Here is a 15,423-nt window from a genome sequence, read left to right as displayed (position 1 = left end):
GGCCGGCTTGTGAACTATGGCGGCGACCTTGGTTCTCTTCTTCTTCCAAAGCCACTGTTATGAGAACTTGCTCATCGACTTGTCTCTGCAACTCATTGACTTCATCTGCTCTACGGTTTCTCTCTCTTCTTTCTCTCTCTTGTCTCTCCAAGCATCTCCTAAATTCTTCCATTCAGAATGAATGAAGTATGAATTATAAACTCTCAGAAATGAAAATATAGAAAGATGTGGTGTGAGAGGTATGAGCTGAGACTCTGGTTTTATAGAAAAATTTGGCAAGATAGACATGCCATGTGGCTTGATTTTATTGGATGAAAATCATATCTGAAATTTGAAATTCATCCGAAATTTGAACCCTAATTTGTATGAAATTCAAAATTTGAAATTCATCCGAAATTTGAACCCAAATTTATCTGAAATTTGAACCCAAATTTATCTGAAATTTGAATTTTGAAATTCATTCAAAATTTGAACCCAAAAATTTATCTGAAATTTGAACTTTGAAATTAATCCGAAATTTGAATCCAAATATCTTATCCGAAAATTTTATCTGATTATGAATAGTCTTGACACGTAGGAATCCGAAAATCTTATCTGAAAATATTACCCAAATTAATTATTTTCATTAAAAAATAGGAGGAAAAAACAAAAAAGTGAATAGTAATTGCCATGGCTAAGGGCAACGGGTGGAGAAACGATTTACTATTTGCAAGGGCAACCACTATTCACGTGAATAGTGCTTGCCCTAGCTCCACCCTTGCCATGGCTAAGGGCAAATGGGTGGAGTTGCTCTTAGGGATTGAACCTTCAAGTTTCTAAATTTTGGGGTACATAAAATTTAAATTACCGTGTTGAGTTTAGGCTTCACCATTAAGGATGTTGGTTATGTAGGAATTCGAAAATTTTATCTGAAAATATTATTCAAATTAATTATTAAAATAAAAAAATTTGTGAAAAAAATAAAATAATAATAATAATTGTCCTTTGCCATAACAACGGGTGAAAACAAAAATTACTTTTTGCAAGAATAACTACTATTTACGTGAATAGTAGTTGCCTTAACCCCGACAAAAGACAAATAAGGGGAGTTGTTCTTAGAGCTTCTCCAGCGGCACAGCCCAGCCCGAGGCTAGGGAGGAAAAAAAAAAAAAAGGTGTTCCAGCGGACAGCCCAGGCCCGAGGGCAAGGTGGGACCCAGCAACCTGGGCTGGCCCGAGGGCAAGGTTGGCCCGAGCTCCAACCCTCGTTTTGGTGCTACAGTATCGCTACAGTATAGCTACAGTGCCGCTACAGTACCGCAGTGCTACAGTGATGCTACAGTGTCTGCGCGCTACAGTACCACTAAAAGTCCACGTGTCGCACTCTGAGCTCTCCGATCAGATTTTTTTCTCCAATCCAACGGCAGCCAATTTTTGTGCAATAAAAAAATGAAAACAAATTGAATTTTTTTAAAAAAAAATACCAAAAAAATACTCTTTTTTTTCTATAAATACCAAAAAAATTTCCGATTGAGATATGAATTTTATAATAAATATTGATATGTACGAACCCAAAAATATTATCTGAAAATATTACCCAAATTAATTATTTTCATTAAAAAATAGGAGGAAAAAACAAAAAAATGAATAGTAATTGCCATGGCTAAGGGCAACGGGTGGAGACACAATTTACTATTTGCAAGGGCAGCCACTATTCACGTGAATAGTGCTTGCCCTAGCTCCACCCTTGCCATGGCTAAGGGCAAATGGGTGGAGTTGCTCTTATGGTCAAGGAAATAATTGCCTCACTGAGAGTACAAGATTTAGAGGTTGAGCTAATGGTCACCTTTTCCACCGTCGAGATTGGCCAATCGCAAGCAATAACGTGGGATAAAATCTATGAAAGGTGATTGGACGGGTGTCAGAGCACTGTCAAGATTTTTTACCTCGGCTGAAACGATGCAAAATCAACGAAAGAAAGGTCCGGCACCAATCAAACAAATCAAGCCCAATAGCTGCTCAAATACACCTTTTAACCTTTTATCATGTAGTTCATGGTTTTTAATACTTTTCCTTAGAAATTAGTGTAAATATTGTTAACAAAAACTCAGTAACAGTTGTGAGTTATTGGGCATTCCCCATTTCAATCGTCAATTTTATATGTGAACAAGAGTCTCTTTATTTGCCGTTTACATAGTGATTTTTTAAGCACCACTCAACCCATCCAGATTTTTTGATATATTCATATTTCTTAAGATATATGAACCCATTGAACTACCGAGTCTAGTGCCACCACCAAGCTACCGAGCTCAATGACACTATCCATCCATCATCTCATTCTAAAGGCCTTGTGGTCGAGGCCTAGAACCTTAGGACCGAGAATCTATTCCTATCTCAATTACAGTGACTCGAAAAGAAGTCAAGACCATAGCGCAGAGCCCCATTTATGTGCTCATTCATACCCACATCCACTTGCAACCGTGGTATAGCACGCCACGCACGCACACTAAAGAAGGATGTCTCTGTTACCAAGTGCACTCGGCCCACTCGATTAATTTATAGGAGATAGATGCAAGAAGTGATGTCATTAAGTATAGGTGTAATATCGATACCAAAAAAATATATGAACTGGAATTTGTTGAATTGGTTGAGTTTCGATTCAAAACAAGTTTTTTTATTTTTTATTTTGGTTTTTCAGATTGAAAGGTGACAAATGTATTGGATTATTTTCTATAAATTGTGACTTCAAAAATGATATGATACGTAGTTATATCTCTAATATTATTCACCAAACTGCAAATGATTTTATGGAGGTTGAGTGCCTTGAAGAATATTAAACTTTTGACGTGTACCTTCTGCCATCTTTTACGCGTCTCTTATTTTAGCAGAATTGCAGAAAGCAACTTCTTGATATCCTTCCAAAGATCTAGCCATAAAATTGCATCAACAAGAGAAATAAATTATTTAGTTTAACTCCTCCCAAGTTCCAAAGGTAGCAAACAAGATTGAAGTCATTGAACTACAAAATTCTGTTCATTTGTTTCGATACAAATTCACACACAAAAAAACCCCAAAAATAAATAAATAAAACTACATAATCAGCACAGAAGAATTCAGTAAAATTTCAATCTGTTTTGCCTCTTGATCATACTCCTCTGCCTCCAGCTCCCACTCTTCAGCTATTGTCTCCAATTCAGGACAAGTTGAAGTCTTGTTGGGAGATATCAGAAGGGCAGGAGCAACCTCAACCCAAGAACCCAACAATCCCATCTCCTTTGCCATTGAAATCAAACAAAACAAAAACCCTTCTTTCTTCTTTCCTGCTCTGATCAGCTGCTTCCAAGCTTGAAAATGAACAAGAAGTTGCTCTCAAAACAAACAAAAAGGGCTTCTGTTGCAGATTCTTGATTTGGGTTTTGTTTCTAGAAACAGTTTCAGTCTGTGAGAATGATTTGGGTTGAAGGGAAAGTAGAAGAAGGTGGCCTTTTATAGGGAGTTCAAGAATCATATGATATTGGTGAGAAAAATGAGTGAAGGAAACTACACCAGCAGCTGCACAAAAAAGTTACAAGGCATGTGAGGAACATGGAAAATGAGAATAAATAAATAATTGTGACACGTTTGATAGCTATGATGGCAAATTTTTCTAGCAACGCCAAGTGTTCGATCTACGTTGAATCTTATTAATGTCCAAGGCTCCCATCCCATCCAATCTATGGTGACTGCCCACCAAATTGCTTAAATTCTGCAATACACTACAAGAAAGTACCTAAAATCCCAATCATTTTTGGCTCTTCTAGTTTTCACAAAAACGTAAATTTTCAACATCCTCCTCACCGACACCTTTAAAGCCAATTAATCCACACCTACCCTTCAAAAAAAGAGTCCAAAACCATTTCTAGGTTACAGTAATTCGTGTATTATTCACGTACACACATATATAAATATATATATATATACATTTTTAAAAATATTAACATTTTATGTACATATAATAAATGTTTTTTAATGCAAAAGTATTATTCACGCACATATGTATTATTTACCGATATTTTGCAATAATACACATATTATTCGCATATTTTATCTGTATTTTTCATATATTGTTGAAAAAGAAAACTATTTGAATAAATAAGTTTAAATTTTATATAATGATTGAACTTTTCACCGTATGTTCTTAAGAATTACCGAATAATATACGTACGTATTATACTCGTCTTGTATTTTACTAACTATACTACACTACGGAGCTATGCTCTTGGAAAAAATTCAGTTAAATCAAAAGTTATTTAATTAAATAATTTTGATGAAATAAATAGATTAGTACAATATTTCTGATATTCCTTATATTTACCAAATCTAATTTAATTAGCACTCAATTGTCTTGTTGCTAGCTTGCAAATCATCACTATCCTCCTAAGAGCTGTAACTGCAAGCTACAGTTTCGTAAGCAATACACATACTTCCCAATAGTCTGACACGTATAATTATTTTGGTACTTTTTATTAGGAAACTATATTTACGTACAACAAGACGGAAAGTAATTGCATATTTACAATACAGGGTTCATTAGACAATGTTCAGAGAGGAAGAACTCCCACTGCATTGGTCAGGAGGATAGAATTGAAGCCATTCATTATCTAAACTATTGCAGTTGCTTCCCTGATCCATTTCTGATCTTTCAGATGGCTAGATCATAGCTCTGATCAAAGCATTCCACCGAACCAATGCCGAGGCGTAGCGAGACACATCCAAAGCAAAGCATTTTCAAATATGTGATCATCAAGGATCCATAACCAAAGAATCAAGATGAGCTTAAAAAGTTATGAATCGTCGTCAGATTCTTCGATGCTCTCTTCGAAAATTGTCTCCAAACCAGGGGAATTCGAAGGCTTTTGTGGGTAAATGATGGGGGCTGGAAGAACCTCCATCCATCCAGTCAAATTCTTCATCTCCTTAGCCATTTATGCTTGGACTTGGAGAAGAAAAGGGGGGCTTCTGTTCAATGGATTCTAATTACAAATGACTAGCAAAAAGATGGCCTCTCTTCCCCCTTATGTCAAGAAAGAAGAGAGAATTAATTTCCTTGAGATCTATCAAAGAAGAGATTTTGTCTATACAAGAAGAGCAAAAGAACTTGGGAAGGGTATGAATGAGCAGGCCCTTATATAGCAGGAAATCTGCCGTGATTATCAGTGAAGGGTCCCATTTTGATTGATGGTAATCCGCAGTCGTAGCGAGAACCTAAAAAACATGAGGTTAAGCCTACTTTTGGCATTGACCAAACCCAACATTTACCGAGTTTCTTTTAAACCGAAGAATTAAAGAAACGTGCAAGTAATGTAATGAGAAGGAGAACCTAGCAAAACACCCTCCACCATAATTGTATAATTGAATCCACCACATTTTCTATCCCTTCCCATTTCTGTGCCACCAAACCATGATCTCCATGCGTTACACAGGAAACTTCTCATTAACGTAACTTACATCTGCCTTTTCCTTGATAACTAAAACTACTGCCGAAGAGACTTGTAGCGCAAGTGATTATTCGGTCCCAAAAACTACTCATCTAATCTAACTGTAAGCGGAAGGACAAGGAGCCCTCTGGACATCCGGCCCTATGGCGGTTAACATTTTCTTCGAACCAAATTATCAAATGGGTGGCTGATATAAACATCTCAATTATTTGGGCTAGAATCAAACAGTATTTTCATGAAGCATGTTACCGAGTTACAATTTCCTTAATATACCTGTGGATATAGACCTAAACAATAGGGCTAATGCAAATCAGCAAATGGAAGAGCTATCCTTCCAGAAACGTTTGAAAGGTTAATTCAACAATCATAGGATTCATTTCACAAACTGCACTATGACTGACACTGGATAAATTCGGAGCTTCAAGCCCCGATTCGAAAACATGATCTAAAAACTAAAATCTGTGAGACTTAAAATAGTATCAATTTCAAATCATGCTACGATAACAGAAACTACCTAGTGTGTCCTGCTTTATAGGATCCCCCTTATTACCTCACATCTGATCTTCATATGCCCTTCAGCCCTTTCCTCGCCATGAAACTAAAACATGTTTGCTCACAATGGTGTTTAGGTCTTTCAAGAAACCTCAAAGCTCCAAACCTAAACGGTACTATTGATTTGTGGAACCACCTAATAACACCATGGCCTAAACAATTGTTCCACAAACCGGACCCGGATTTGATCATAATTCAACCCTCAAGTATGTTTTCGAAAATGGCTTACATTGAAAACATAGGAATTCCTTAATCTACTCAAGAGGCACAGATAGAACAACTTTCAACCAGTGAGTGATGCTTTATAGTCATACAAAGCTTAAAACCTGTGCACAATTCATTCAATTTTCACCTCAAAGCACCCATTTTTAAGCACAATTATACCACATTTCCAAATCAGCAACCCACAACATACCAATGAACATCAACCACCTCCACACAACTCCTCTGTTGCATAAAAGCAATGCATTTCAACATTAAAGCACTAAACTTTTTACGTCCAGAAATTATCAGAGGAAAAAAAGACATTTAACACTAAAAGCATTACATCTCCGCATTTTGATCAAAAACATTCGCTGCATTATCAATCCATAACTGGGAGAAATTATAAAACAAAACCCAAAAATATGAAAATCATTCTATTTGAAAAAAACTGACTAAATATGTGAAGAAACCCAAAACAGAGAGGGCTCAGTCCAAGGGAATCTCAACATCTCCATCAGCAATCTCCTGCTGCAGATCCTTGGGGTCTTTACCATCCACAGTACACCCAACAGAAACGCAAGTGCCCAAAATCTCCTTCACCGTCCCAGCCAACTCCTTGGCCATGGACCTGTGCTTCATGATCTTAGCAATCTCAATTACATCATCCAATGAAATGTTACCGCTGTGCTTGATGTTCTTCGTCTTCTTGCGATCTCTCTCTGGCTCCTTCAGGGCTTTGATGACCAGAGCCGCAGCTGAAGGCACCACAGAGACCTTCGCCTGACGATTCTGAACGGTGAGCTTGACGGTGACTCTCAGACCCTTCCAGTCCTTGGCTGTCTCTTTAGCAATGTCTTCTCCGATCTTCTTTGGGGAGAGACCCAGAGGACCGATCTTGGGAGCGAGGGAACTGGCGGCGCCGACCTCGCCTCCGGTGACGCGGACGTAGACATCGACCACCTGAGATGGGTCGAACTTTGGAGGCATGGCTTCTTCGGCGGCGCTCTGGGTTTGGAGGGGTTAGGGTTTTGGATGGAGGAGGCAGCTTGCGAGTGAATGTGTGGTTTTTGTAGGGGAGCTACATATAACGCTAGGGTTTTGTGGATTGAGAGATTGCCAAATGGAAATGACAATGATCTCCTCGGCTTTTGTTGGGCTTGTTCCTAGTAATCGCATTGGAACCCAAAAATATTCTGCCTCTCCGCACCCAAAATTTAGTCGCCACACTTTTAGCCCAAGTTGACCCATATCTTTTGTGTCATTGACGGCCATTGATCCACGGACCACCGATCTATTGGACTTTAGCCCCATTCAGTCCAAACTTGCTAGTGGGTGGGTCCATTCGACCATCCTAATATGGTGATTGTGTTCAAGCCTAATTCCTCTTGGTCCAAGTCTCCATATATTTGATGACTCATCTATAGTGACGGGTTATAATGAGACGGTTTTTAATAGTCGTTCAATGTGCAAAGTTATTAATAATTGTCCGATCAAGTGTTGCGTTATTCAACCCCTCAACATAGCCTCTCATTATAGAATCTCTCGTCATGAGTTCTTGGGCTTAACTAGCGACAAATAACCTGTGCAGGTTGGGCGATGCCACAGTGGCCCCAAATATTTGGGGCCTCCAATTTTTTTTCCAGCCAATTTCTAAAAGAAACCCAAAAAGCCCTTTACTTATCTACACTTCAATTTTTAATCTTTATGCCTTTTGACAATCAGACGAAAGAAAGGATAAATAAAAAAGGAGGCCTTTTGACAATCACCAAACAAAGGATAAAGAAAGGATAAAAAAAGGAGGCCTTTTGACTGAAGAAAACGGCCCCCTGTTTTCAATTTCCTAACCCTAAACGTGTTACAGATTTTTTTTTTTCCTGGGTTTGTTCTTCCTTTTTCTGGTTCTCTCTCTCTCTCTCTCTCTCTCTCTCTCTCTCTCTTTTTAACGTGTTTCAGATTTTTTTTGTTCTGGTTCGTTCTTCTTTCTTCTAGTTTCTCTCTCTCTCCAGAATCTGTCTTTTGAACTTTTATTCTTCAAATCATCCAAAACGTCTTTTGAACCTTTAATATTCAAATGAACCAAAACTTTGTGATTCAATTCGACCAAAGCTCTCTAAGTTGGATGTTTTATGCAAACTTTGACATTTGAAGGCATGATTATAAGAAACTTATAAAATCAGGTGAATCCCTAATTTTTTAACTTTTTATCTAATGCCAATGAATTTTGTACTTTAAATCATGATTTTTAGATTTAATCCCTAAGCTTTTTTTCATTAAAAATTGATCATGAATGAGAAAATAATGTTGTTTTACATTTATTGATGGTGAGATTGACCTCCTCAAATATCCTTCTCACTTTTAACTCCTATTTATAGCCTCCCGGTCCCGAACCTAGTTGATAAAAGTGTGTTAGGTAGTTAATTATTGGACATGCGATGGATTTGATCTAGCCTAGAATCGTTTGTGGCTAAGACTGGATATTTAGAATTGCGTCCAATCTTGAATAGGAAATTTTGTTGTCACAAATATGTTACAATGTTATCCAATTTTATTATTATTGAGGCACGTTTGGTAAGTCGGCTTAGACATCACATATAAATTTTGAGTCCTGTCCGTGGAGTCTCGAGGCACTAGAATGATATGAATCTCAAAAGAATTCAATATAAAACGATGATGCAATTAAAAAAATTAATCAAGGATAAAGTTGTTTTTGGGTAAAGTAAAGAGTTAGTGAACCCTTCTTTACATGCCAGATGCTACACTTCACCAGCAACGACAGTTACACAAGTCGTGATTCACGAGAGATAAGACTTCACGCATGCAACGTGCGTTTTCCACCGCACATTTACAACTCTACATGCAATGACGTAAACTAGTGTGATTTGTTTTTTTACTACTCACTTTTCATTAAATTGATAAAATAAATGGCTCGTTATTCTCAAAACAAATTATAATATTTTATTATTGTCGTGATTCTCAACACAATCAGTCTGCTAATCATCCAGAGTCCATAGACCAAATCTCTTCTCAAAAGATATGGTTAATTTAAAAAGCTCTCAAACACTACGATTATTGGGCTTAATCCATTATTTCTATCACCATATTCCTTGGGATCCCAACATGATTTCCCTAAGCAAACTAAATTAACAAACTGTTATCCCTAGTTTACCTTAAGACCTTATCCTCATAAGGATGGTTAAAAAATTTCTCGTCACGCAAGAAAATAATATGCCGTGTCCAATGTAACACAGGCACTTCATTAGTTTGAAGTGTTGTACAAGCGGACACGCATTGGACACGCCTTGGACATGGGTCAGCGGTCAAGACACATTTTGGATACGGTCAAGACATTTTTGGACACGGTTAACAGAAGTCAAGACACGACAAAAACCATTTTGAAAATTATAAAACAAAAACTGGGGTCAAAACATAATTATTGAAAACTACACGGACATATTTGAAATATTTTTAACAAAATAGGTAAAAAATGTAAACAATATTTTTTTTTAAATATGTTTTTTTTTTCTTTGTTCCTTCATGTTATTTTGCGTCGTTAAAATTAAAGGGGATACAGACTTTCAAAAGGGGGACATTTTGTCTTCATCTCAGATCCTTATCTGTTTCTTCTTGATACTCGTGTCTGTAAAACTTCCTCCAGTTTAGCAAAGTCTCTATTTTTCTACTTTAGTACGTCTATATGTCGGTTTGATTGTTTGAGGAGCCTATGCAATTCATCAACTTCAACCTTCAAGGATGCAATTTAAGCAGTCAATGAAGCACACTTTTGGTTCCTTGCTAGTAGACGCAATCCTAAATTTTCTACTGAAGCAGCACAGTGAGCATTGAAAAAATTGGTCTCTTCCAGTGCAGTCTTGTCAGACCTCCTCGCCATTACCATAGTTGTTGAGATTTCATTGTGCATATTTGCAGCTTGCACAGAGGTAGAACCTGTATGGAAATTGAGTGTGGAAACATAACATTTTCATGTGTTGTTTATTGAGTTGGAGGAGCAATAGATAAATTCAAATCTGTGGAGCCTTGAGGTGGAGTGTGGAAACACACCATTTTCATGTGTTGTTTCTTGGGTTGGAGGAGGAGCAAGAGATAAATTCAATTCAGTGGAGCCTTGAGGAATCGAAGGGAATTCCATATTTTAAGTTTGGTAGTGTTTGTTTCAGATTAAAGGGCATCCTCGTTTAAATGGTAATGAAAGGGGTGCTGAGCTGACAATTTCACGAATTTTGCGGGGGCCAATTGGGATTTGTGAGAGACACATCTTCTGGTTTTGCAGGGGCCGCTTGGGGTTAATAATCATAATTTTCAATTTAATTAGAAAAAAAAGACTTTTATTTATTTTTTTTCATTTTTACTAGGATAGTTTTTTCAAATGATGTATAAACATTATAAATATCAAATAATGTAGCATATAATCACAAAGTTGTGTGTAGTATGGTGAATAAGATATTGGAGATGAATGAAAGTGATAAGGATTCAAAATTCTTTATTATTATTTTAATTGCCGTGTTCTATATCGCGTTTTCGTGTCCGTACAACATAGGCCGCATCTTTGAAAATGAAAATCATATTAATTAGTACTTGACGATAAGACGTTTACTAGAAGATGGTGACTTTACTATAGTGCATTCATTAAACGGGGGGTGAAGTTGTTGGGAAGAGACCAATGCTTTCTCATTTTCATATATACAAAACATCATCCATGTCATGATCGATCAATTTTCTTGAGAGGCATCAGTTTCCAACAAGTTTCAAACTCATGGGCAGAGGCACTTGTGTCTTATCTTACTCCCCATCATCACATTGTGGAAAAATGCTCATGCTTTCAATTTTCGTGTTTTATCTGAAGTGGTTTATACGCGCTCCTTACCGCTATATGACAATTAGAAAGATTATCAATCTATGTTAGTTACTACAAAGATCTCCAACTCAGTTTTTCTGAACTGACTATTAAATCTGTGTGTGTAAGAAATATAAACAAACACGCCAAAACTACCAACTACGGAAAATGATGGCAATTCATTGATGTTGTCACCAAGTAACACTAAAGATTAATAAAAGATTGCAAGAAATGTTGATTTTCTTGCATCTTTCTAATTTGCACAAATCAATGATGGATTGATCTGACTTTAAAAAATGCTTAATCAACAGAAAATCTCGAAACAATTATCACTCATAAGATTTGAACTTGTGACATCCCCGAAATAATACTTCACTTCAATTTTCTCTATTACTACAAACTTCTTCTTTTGAAATTTAATTTAATAATTAAAAAATGTTTATAGTACATAATAAATTACCCCAAAAATAAAGTTCTTATCCAAATATAACATGCATCTCAAAAATCCCAACAGCTCTTCATTGCTGTCAATCACGGAAATGCCAGGCTGATCATTTTGATTACAGAGCTCACAGTCACAGCAGATTGGCCCTTGTCGCGACAAAAGGCCTAATTTTGTTACCCCAAAAATGAAAGAAATTGCGTAAGTGACGTGGCACGATATGGACATTCCGATCCCTTTATAGACGTCGAATGGGCTGCGGGGCCCGCGCCCTTGACCTACAGCGTGGTTAAAGACTATACGGAAACCCGAGCGTGTCATGGGTTTACTGGTTCAATCATAAGTCCCAATGAATTTCGAGTCGTTGAAAACCAAACGCTGGTTGGTCCACGTGTCGTTTACATGCGTATGGATAAATTCGTCCATATCCCATCTTGCTCAATCGATTTTTTTGTGTGGAAATTATGTACGGATAATTAATCGATAATTGTCTAGAATGACGTGTCACTTTGTTGCCTGCCTAATCTGTAATCAACTTATAATTAAGTTGACACATATTGTCCTACGTGTGATTCGGCTGTAATTGAGGAATTTTTTAATGGAAAATGCTAGGGAGACCAACTTTAGATCCCAACTTGTGTACCAACTCTCTAATAGAGTGTGGGACCCATTGTATTGGTGGGCTCCACCTCTATTAGAGAGTTGGTACACAAGTTGGTATCTAAAGTTGGTCTCCCTAGCATGACCCTTTTTTAATAAGGGGAAAACATCATAATACTAGTAGAAGGTGTTGTTTAGCATTTTGTTCGACAAATAACCTAACATGTTCTAAACTGTTAAAAAAAAATGGCTTTATGTAGGATAAGAACATAATAAATATATTATTAAAATGAAAACTGAAAAAATGGTTGAGCAGTCCAACTAAATTGAGCTCTTAAACTGTGGATAAGGTCCTATATTATGGATAAAACCCTAAAATTTGGATACCAATTATTGTTACATTGTTTTATTTGGTTATTGTTAGTTTCACAACTAAGATTTTGTCGTATCATTTACTTAATCGATTGAAATTGAATTTGAGAAAATATATTATACATATAAATATTCAGACTTTGAGTTCAATCGTTTTGAAAGATTGTTGACCTGTATGCCGACATATGAAAGATTAATAATCACTCACACGAACATAAACAACTTGTGTATTATGAGGGTCTTTTTTTTATTCACTTGCTTACGTATGACTTAATCGTTATCATATGTTTTAATGTGCATCACTAATCATCTTGTGGCATAAAAAAGGTAAAGAAAGAAAGTAAGAAGCAATTAGGGCATGGACATGATGTAGCATCTCGTCTCCATACCAAACATATGAGGAGGCCCACATTCTAGCATTTACCATTTTTTGTCGTTTAGCATGACAAATGTAACTTTGTACGAAGAGCGAAAAAGGGAGCTTATCCATTACACTCGCCATTATAAAATGCAGAGCAATCAACGTTTTCGGTCATAAAATTTTCTTACCAAAAAAGAAGCAAAGAAAAATAGTCCAGACTGAAAACAGAGCAGAAACAGAGCCAAGGCTTCAAAACTCGGTTCTTCATTCATCAATGGCGTCGAGGAAGGCCATCTTCCCCACCTCGTCGATCGGCGACAACCCAATTGGCTCAGACGGGCTCTTCGAGTTCGACGAGGCCGATATATGGAGCTCGTCGAACCCAGTTGCAGAACAGAAGAAGAACGCCATACCCAGTTACAGAGAGCTGAAGAAAATGGGGAGGAAGACGACGATGCTGATGAGCATGGCTGATCAGAAAAATAGTGCCAAGGTGACGTCAGCGTCGTTGCCGGTGAACATTCCGGACTGGTCCAATATTCTGAAAGAGGCGTACAAAGACCAGAGGCAGAGAGACAGCGATGAAGACCGCGGAAAAGAAGATTTTGACGGTGGCGATGATGATGATGATGGCGGAGATGGGAGGGTCCCGCCTCACGAGTACTTGGCGAGGACGAGAGGGGCTTCGTTTTCTGTTCATGAAGGGATTGGGAGGACCTTGAAAGGCAGAGACTTGAGGCGAGTGAGAAACGCGATTTGGAAAAAAGTTGGGTTCGAAGATTGATCGGTAGCAAATTTTAGAACTTAAGGCCGAAAAAAAAAACAGAGACTTACTGGAAATTTTGGTAGGGCAAGCAAAGAAAAATTTGAAATCAACGATGACTGGTTTCTAATTTAATTTATATCTATGATCTCCGTTAAACTGGTTTGATATTTTAGAAGCGACTTGGCAACGGATCTTGATCTTATTTTGATTATTAACAACGTTTATGTTTTTTTTTTTTTTTTTCTCTGGTGCTGGTTTGATCTTTCTGGGTTTGTGTTGCTTTGGGTGCCTGAGTTTTATGGGAGGACCTGAGTTTTGCAGAGCCCAAAGTCTCTTAATGATATTTTGGTTTCGAGATCAGATGATGATGGCATTTTGTGTTTCATCTTCTTCTCCAGGTTGTCATATTGATGATGACAATGGATGGAAATATTAATGATAATTTTTATTTTTATTTTTATAAATATTTTTGTTATTTATTATTTGGTGTTATTGTTATTATGGGGTTAATGGATTGAAACAGAGTAAATTGCAGAGGAAATTAAAAAAATTGAAGGTTTGGTTGGTAGGGGTGGTAGGTGTAAAAGATACAGAGCAGCTAGAAGAAGCCTTGAAGTGAAATTTATGCTCCCTTGGGATGACAAATGACCCACAGCTACTTTGGCATTCATTTTATGTATAAAAAAGAAAAATAAAAGAAAGACGAAGAAGAAGAAGAAACGTTGGTTTTCGTAGTCGGTCGTTGTTTGTACCTGGTATTTGCATGCTTAAAACAGTCGTAAAAAGTGTCTATCAACTTTTGCTAGGCAGATACACTCTTGGGAGTTGAATGTGTCACCATAATGTCAACATGCATACCCAAATGGCCCTATAAAAAAAAAAATTAAAAAAAAGAAAAGAAAAAAAGTTATTAAGTTAGAAGAGAAGTGTGTTATAAAGTTAACTTATGATGACATAGATTTACTATTCATTGGGCTTGGACGAGGTTGGAAAACTAGATTCAAGACGTTTTGAGGTTGATTTGCACCAAATTTGGATTTTAACGATGACTTTATAAATTCAAATTCCCATTCAAAACCAATTTCGGGTTTACGGTTTAAGCTTCATATTTGGTGTTCTTTGAATTTTTGTGGATGTGTGTTGATATGATTTTTCTTTGACAAATCTATTGTCTTTGCATTGAATATGAGCTGGTTTTAAATGTGCCTCATATTGTGGGGCTACCCTTTGAGGTGTTGATGCTTGATTATGATAGATATATTGTTGATTAGGGCGTTGCCGTGTTGGGGCCATGGAGTGATTAGTTGGCGTTCTCTATGTCATGTTCCCAAGAAAAATGAGTGATATTTGTTCTTCCTTTTGTCGGCATTGTTTTAGATTTGTAGTCTTGGTTTTTTTGGTCCACAAACTCTATGGGTTTTATGTGTTTTTTTCTCTCATAATTCCCATAAACTTAATTGAGTTTGTTGAGTATTTTAGTCTCTCTAGGAGATTCATGTCCGTTAGTGGCCAGTTTTGTCCTTGATGTCATTGGACTAAATTTGCGGAAAATTATGATGATAGAAATAAGTCATAGAAAATTTGTTTTTGAGAGTGATTCTCTCTAAGATCATTTCAGTTTTACTGTTCGCTCGTGCGATAGAATCTAACAAGATTCTGTCGCCTTTTTATAAAATAAAAAGCAACAACTTTATATTGGTTCAAAGAAGTTAACCATAAAAGCAATAAAATGTATTATAGAGAGTTGGATTTAATTTCTTCATGACTTGAAAGGACTAAGTTCAATGAATCAATTGGAATCATTATATTCCTTCACATT

General features: G+C 36.8%; 3 protein-coding genes across 3 annotated transcripts; 1 reads left to right on the top strand and 2 right to left on the bottom strand.

Moving 5' to 3' along the window:
- Positions 4,705 to 5,043, bottom strand: LOC109949847. Its single transcript, XM_020566589.1, has one exon. The coding sequence runs from the start codon at positions 4,940 to 4,942 to the stop codon at positions 4,802 to 4,804; it is 141 nt and encodes a 46-aa protein (XP_020422178.1). The 5' UTR covers positions 4,943 to 5,043; the 3' UTR covers positions 4,705 to 4,801.
- Positions 6,444 to 7,317, bottom strand: LOC18774456 (60S ribosomal protein L12). Its single transcript, XM_007205974.2, has one exon. The coding sequence runs from the start codon at positions 7,196 to 7,198 to the stop codon at positions 6,698 to 6,700; it is 501 nt and encodes a 166-aa protein (XP_007206036.1). The 5' UTR covers positions 7,199 to 7,317; the 3' UTR covers positions 6,444 to 6,697.
- Positions 13,004 to 14,068, top strand: LOC18774377. The gene has a single exon (XM_007207505.2). The coding sequence runs from the start codon at positions 13,113 to 13,115 to the stop codon at positions 13,620 to 13,622; it is 510 nt and encodes a 169-aa protein (XP_007207567.1). The 5' UTR covers positions 13,004 to 13,112; the 3' UTR covers positions 13,623 to 14,068.

This window comes from Prunus persica, chromosome G6 (genome assembly GCF_000346465.2).
Source record: "Prunus persica cultivar Lovell chromosome G6, Prunus_persica_NCBIv2, whole genome shotgun sequence".
Lineage (NCBI taxonomy): Eukaryota > Viridiplantae > Streptophyta > Magnoliopsida > Rosales > Rosaceae > Prunus > Prunus persica.
The sequence above is the reverse complement of the archived record's forward strand: the minus strand, read 5'-3'. Positions and strand labels throughout refer to the sequence as shown.

Excerpts from the sequence above, each read along its gene's own strand:
- LOC18774456 (XM_007205974.2), bottom strand. The coding sequence starts at position 7,198 with ATGCCTCCAAAGTTCGACCCATCTCAGGTGGTCGATGTCTACGTCCGC.
- LOC109949847 (XM_020566589.1), bottom strand. The coding sequence starts at position 4,942 with ATGGCTAAGGAGATGAAGAATTTGACTGGATGGATGGAGGTTCTTCCA.
- LOC18774377 (XM_007207505.2), top strand. The coding sequence starts at position 13,113 with ATGGCGTCGAGGAAGGCCATCTTCCCCACCTCGTCGATCGGCGACAAC.